The sequence below is a fragment of the Anopheles maculipalpis genome, chromosome 3RL (genome assembly GCF_943734695.1).
Source record: "Anopheles maculipalpis chromosome 3RL, idAnoMacuDA_375_x, whole genome shotgun sequence".
In the NCBI taxonomy this organism is placed as follows: Eukaryota; Metazoa; Arthropoda; class Insecta; order Diptera; family Culicidae; genus Anopheles; species Anopheles maculipalpis.
Window position 1 is genome coordinate 645926 of NC_064872.1, and position 6000 is coordinate 651925.

Below are 6000 nucleotides of genomic sequence, written 5' to 3' on the forward strand. Positions count from 1 at the left end.
CCTGGTGAAAATACTGCATAAATTGCATGGCGTGAAATGTTTCCAGCGCTCCCATTCCGGATTTCTCCACGGAGTGACAGTCACTGGGTACCCTTCTACTGTCAACGATGTAAACAATTCGTTATTCAATGCTTGCATACAGTACGATGTATACAAATGGGACGTGAGGAAAACGTTCTTTTTTCTGCATTGCGCTCTGGCAAAGCTAGGAAAAAATAAAACCCGTGAGCAAAGTTTATGTAGTAATATACACTTCCTCACGTTGCGAAAAAAAATGATAGTTTAGTTCGCATTTTGGTGGAAGCTCGCGCCGTGTTCCGTTCAGCTAAGTCTTAAAACCTGATTCGAGACAAACAGCACCATGAAACGAGTAACGGAGATTGAATGTAAAAGCATGCCCATCGGCAAGGCGCGTGAAAGGTTGCTGCGTTCTCGCAACAAACGGAAGTGTAAACGGAAGAAGAATGCCCGGACGTTTAAACGTTTCTGCAGTTTAAAAGAGGCAGGAATTCACTACACCGCTGGATCTTACCAGCGCCGCGACCAAATTCATCGATCATCACAACCGTACTCGGAAGGCGGCGAACCAGGTGCTGAGGTCCGTTTGAAGCACGCACAGAACGTGTGGATTAGAACGTATCAGCGGATAGTGAAATGGCACGGAAAGCATCAGCTGAACTACTGGAGACAGTGTGCTCATCAGCTGAAAGCGGAAAATGATCGTTTGAAGCGTGTAATGCTGACGACACGGCCTTTGCAGAACGATCATGAGATGGATTCCGACGAAGATTATCCCTATGCAGACGATCCGTACGGTGATACAGAGGACGAAAATGCTGACGAATTTGAAGGTAAGCAAGCTCGGTGAAAGGTGTTAAATTGATAACGCTATGAAAAGGTAAAAGTATTGCCTATAATGCTCGGCCAAGCTTGCCGTGTCCGTTACACAGGCAGGCGCTTGTAAAAAAGCTTAAAATCTTGCTGCTAAGTCGACAAAGACATTAACGGCATAGGGGATCTCTGCGGGAGTGATGGAAGAGAAGGAGGCAAAATGAAAGGAATTTTCATTTTCACCCCAAAAGTCGATTGTGCTCAGTGTGAAATGGCACCCAATCTTGTTCCTTTTTTTCTTTGCAGCAAACAAAGGATCTAGGCAAAGATATTGCTGGCAACAAACCTCCGCCACTGACAACCACCGGGCAGAACCGCCACCGGAGGAGGAAGAGCTTGACGAGGAATTTCTCGCGTTCATGGAAGTATCTGCGCGACACCGGCTTGAGCATCGACGACTGAAAAATGAAAGTGTTCATTAATTAGATTTATGAATAAATTAATGCCGATTAAAGCACCTTCTGGATTTTTTTTTTTTGGTTGGTCGGAGTGTTCGCGTATCGCCGTCTGGCGTCGTTGTTTCTTCTCCCACGATATGACGTGACGGCTGACGACGATGACGACGACGGTGTTGTCCTCGCGGGGTTCGCGAATGGACGAGTGTTATGTAACTGCGTGCCTGCGCACGACCGACCGTCCGATGGGTGATGGTGATGGCGATCGCCGGATCTGAGGATCATTAAAATCAGATCACTAGCCACCTTTAAGCCGATGGACGTGTTGTGTGTATCGGTTGCCTTTTGTGCGCGCTCTCCGTCTCTGTTACCTTGTACGCGAGATTAAGTTCGGCTCATATTTGGGCTGCCCCACGTTTTCGACACCTTCGAATCTTGACGTCCCTGCGTTACGCAGTCGCTGCCGAGATGGCCTGCTGATAATGCCAGCCAAAATGGTTTCACTTTTAGCTTACCGGCGTTTGCGGGACGGATTGCTGATAGATGGGTGATTTCAGCCACTAGCCGGCCCGGGTACGTTCTCTTTATTCCATGACGTACAAGCTCACCCGCCAATGGGCTCCGAAGGACTTGGGATGTAAATTGATTGTTTCGCGCGTGTGTGTGCGTTGATGGTTTATTGAAAATTAAATTTGATTTCTGCCTTGCATGAACTGGACCTGGAGGATCCATCCATCTGGTCAAGAAGGATAGGTCGCCTAAATTTTTAATGCTACGCGACGTCCGTTGCTGCCAGGAACAAGTGACGGCGGATCGACATTGCGTATATCTCTGATCCGTTCTGCTAAAGCTAGTGCGTTCTACAAGACACACATTCCATTTCATTTAATCTGTACCTCCACTCTCCAGTTCCAGTTCTGGACACGTCAACCACCCTCGCTTCCCTTTCTGGGACCAGATTTCTTCCATTTTGACAAACATTCTTTCCGGTTTCACCCTTCGCACTCTTTGGCATCACTTTTGGTCTGCACGCTTGAAGCGGGTCAATTGCTCAGGCTGTCAAAGCATGGAAGGGAGGGCAAAGGGAAGGGATGGCAGGAGAGGGCAGGTTCCGTAGGAATCCGCAAAAAAAAGACACGAGAAATACTCGTCCCAGTGATAAAGTGAGCGATGGAAGGGTGAAGCGATCGGGATCGGTGTGGAATATTTGGAGTGGCGACGATTGGAAGTGTTAAATTGTTTGCTTGTTTTGTTTTTCCTATCATTGCCAATGCAGCAAAGAGGTTTGCTACCTGCGTTTAAAACTCGGAACTATTTGATTCGAAACAAGTCCTACACGTGTGGAACCCGTTCCTTTACCCGTGCAGATACGCAGAATAGAATACTTTCTGCAAAGTTTCAATTTCTCTTGTTCCGTTCGATGTGTCAGCAGAGTATGTGGAGCTGCTCTTCGATCACCTTAAGTTCCTTTCCGGCAGGTTCTGTGTGTAGCGAGTGTTTATCGATTTTCGGATGCACCTATTTATGGAGCAGCGCGATCCAACATCGGCCCGACAAAAAGGATGCAAAAGAAACTCGAGCGATCCCAAAAATCTAACAGCAATTCATTGCACTCTGCATTGGCCCGATACATTCGCTTGGGGACTCGGTGGAGATGAGCGCTGTGTGAGTGTGTCTGTGTGCCCCTTTGTTCACATCATCCCCTTCCTCTTTCCTAAGCGTGCCTAGGAACAACCCCTCCCTGCGATTGCGATCGTGAACCTGCGCGGACAGGATCCGTGTGGCAGGATTGTTCTTGTTGCACTGCTCCGGACAGCTCGGTTGATATTGCTGATATTGTTAATTTCCTTATTATTATACACAGTGTTTTCCATCACTATCCTTTTGTCGCCACCACCGCCATCCTGCCACCTTCAGTCTTCCTCTACTCCTTGGCCGGAGGTCCGTTGATCCAGAGAAGGCGATCGCTACGCCTCTGTGTGTGTGTGTGTGTGTGTGTGTGTGTGTGACTGGTGCATTTTTAGCTTCGATTCGCACGTTCGTTTGCGCGATCCGGTCCAGCAGTCAAGTCGCGAAACTGAGCGCCCGAACAAAGCTGAAGAATCGTCCCAACCAGTCAGTCCGAGCCCAGCAGCTACGGATTCAGCCCGACATTTCTCGTTATGTTCCGAATGGTATAAATTTTTGTTATCACATTAATATGTCGAATTCAATAACATACAGAATTACTTTTTCATCTTCTTGCCACAAAATATCGGACGGCCCAGCTCCTTAACCGAATGCGCGCTGGACAACTGCAAGTCCTCGTCGTCGCCATCGTTGGAGCTGTCGAGATCGATGGCAAAGGAGCGTAAAGAAGGAGGAAGGGCAGAAGGACCCGGGACGGGTTGCGCGCTTGTCGATTGGTTGTTCTTCTCTCTGCGCCTTTCCGTCGTTCGCGCGAAGGCCATGGTCGACTGTACAGGTCCTGCTGCATGGAGCTTCTCGTCCCCTCAGCACAGTGCGATCGAGAGCGGGTTAGCATTACACAGCCGCGGATTGCATTTGATCGACATTGTGTGTGCATCGCGGCTGCGCCCTTTCCCTTTACCCACTACACCGGCAACACTTTTCTCCTCTAACATATCGCCCTCACGTTTTTGCGCATAATCTGTTGGTGGATTCTTCCTTCCTTCCTTCCTCCGAACTCCAACTTGCCGGTGGATTGAGTTTCTGAACGAGGTTTGTCTTTCTGTGGAACTCTGTTTTATTTTCATTTTGTTTCTGTCGTTTTGCTTCTTATTCTACTTTCTGCTTGCTCCCACATTGTATTATGCTCGACGCTTTCGTTCTTCATTATGTTTTCCTACCGCTTAACTCTCGCCCTCGTCGTCGCGTCCGCTTCCTTTTGTCTTTGACACCACGGATCGATCGGATCGTTCGGATCGTCGATTTCTAGGACATTACGTTGGTGTACGGGCGGATGACAATTTTAGAAGTCGCAGTCATTTCGGAATGTTTTCAAATTACTACCAAGCAATAATTGCAGCAGGCGGCGTCAGTGAAGCTGTCCAAAAATCGTAACCGTAACCTAGGCAATACTTCTCCTGTATCGTTCGAGCAGCAAAATATGTCAGTGGTTTGCTAGATGCTGTTTCGTTTATATTATCTTCTGCGTTGCTCTTCTGCCAGAAGGCGAGCCCGTGATCGTGATAGTAGAACGAGCAAAATCCACATAAACCTGGACACAGGAACTGAGTAGAAAATGATTAAGAAATGGTATCAGTCAGTCATCACATAGGCAAGGCGCGTCAGTCCCGCTCGACTTCAGCCCGTTTAGTGCCTTTTAGTTTTTTCTTCTTCTCGTCCATCCACCACGTCCGATATAGAGAGTGAGTCGTGATTTTCCTTCCCATCGGTATAATGATGTAGTGAGCAGTGATCCAATGGCAAGAGGCCATTGGGTGGTGGTTTGCATTCGAGATTAGTTCGGAGCTGTCGAGCTGAACATAGGCCTAAGACTGCCACAACAGGAATACGGGCTTCATACCATAGCTCTTTGAAACGAGGCGACCAGCAGGAGCATCATGGTCGGGAAAACACCTTCTCGAAGATCGGACCGGGACTCGAGAATTAAAGCGCTAGGTCGCGTTGTCGCTATAGATGTATGGATGGACGGCAATGAATTGTAGCTTTGAAAGTTCGGACCTTCTCGGGCAGGGTATTCTCTATGTTCACTTCTCACTTTGTAATGGTTCATCATGGCTAGGCCGTATCACGAGATCCGACGCGGATTCAACCTCAAATCGATCCCAGCCTACAGTGCAGGGGAGGGATAGGAACGATCGATGAACCTACACAATTTCCATCCATTTTCCGTCGATCTGGACTCTGGCGTGAAACAGGAAGATGCGGGGAGCAAGGTTTTAGAGCACAAGTGTGAAATTTGTTTGTGATACCAGATTTATTGGACGCTAGAGTCGGTTCGCATCTGCATCGGTTCGGTAGCATTTAGGAATCTAGCAACAATCCAGTGATTGAAGCGTGTGCGAAGCGGCGAGCCGCAGTCTTGGCCGTCGATCAGTCTCATTCGTCGGTCGGCTGCGCGACGAATCCCATCAATATCGGGCACGTAGCGACAGTTCCGTAGGGCAGTTGGTAGTTGCGGCAGCAATAAAAGATAATACTCCACCATAATGCTGCCATTTTCGTTCCTCTGCCCGTAGTCGTTTTTTGTGCGCTGTTCGACGTCTTGCTTTAGCGTACGGCTTCCTGCCAAAGTAGGCAGGCCGGCAGGCAGGCAGGCAGTCAGGCATCATCATCATCGCTCTATCACGCACTCGTTGGACTGGAGACTGAGGGTCTTTCTCCCGGCCCGGTTCGGGAAGTCTATTCGGTTGGCAGATTTTTCATTCCCCTGGATCGTGGACGGATGACCGTCGGTTTTATGATCGCGATCGACATTTTGCCTAGACCCAGTTCTTGCATGCTGGTGACTTTGCACGCATGTCTAAACATACATACACACATATGATCGGGAGCCAAATTGATCCTAGAAAATATTTTCATTGAGAGTAAAGGAGATAGGGCACCAGAACTAGCCGTCGCTATTTGCCATCAGCGGTCGAAACGTCCCCCAAAAATAAACCACTGCCTGGTTCGGCCCTCCGAAGCCAGAGAAGACATACCGGGCAGGAACTCACGACCGCAATCGGACAGTTTTATGGCGCTATTC

The 6000-nt window shown here is 48.6% G+C and overlaps 1 protein-coding gene across 1 annotated transcript; it reads left to right on the plus strand.

The window, feature by feature from the left end:
- The first annotated feature begins 361 nt into the window (after positions 1-361).
- LOC126565381 (uncharacterized) lies at positions 362-1348 on the plus strand. Its single transcript, XM_050222551.1, has 2 exons — positions 362-851; positions 1138-1348. The coding sequence occupies exons 1-2, from the start codon at positions 362-364 to the stop codon at positions 1311-1313; spliced, it is 666 nt and encodes a 221-aa protein (XP_050078508.1). The 3' UTR covers positions 1314-1348.
- The last annotated feature ends 4652 nt before the right edge of the window (positions 1349-6000 follow it).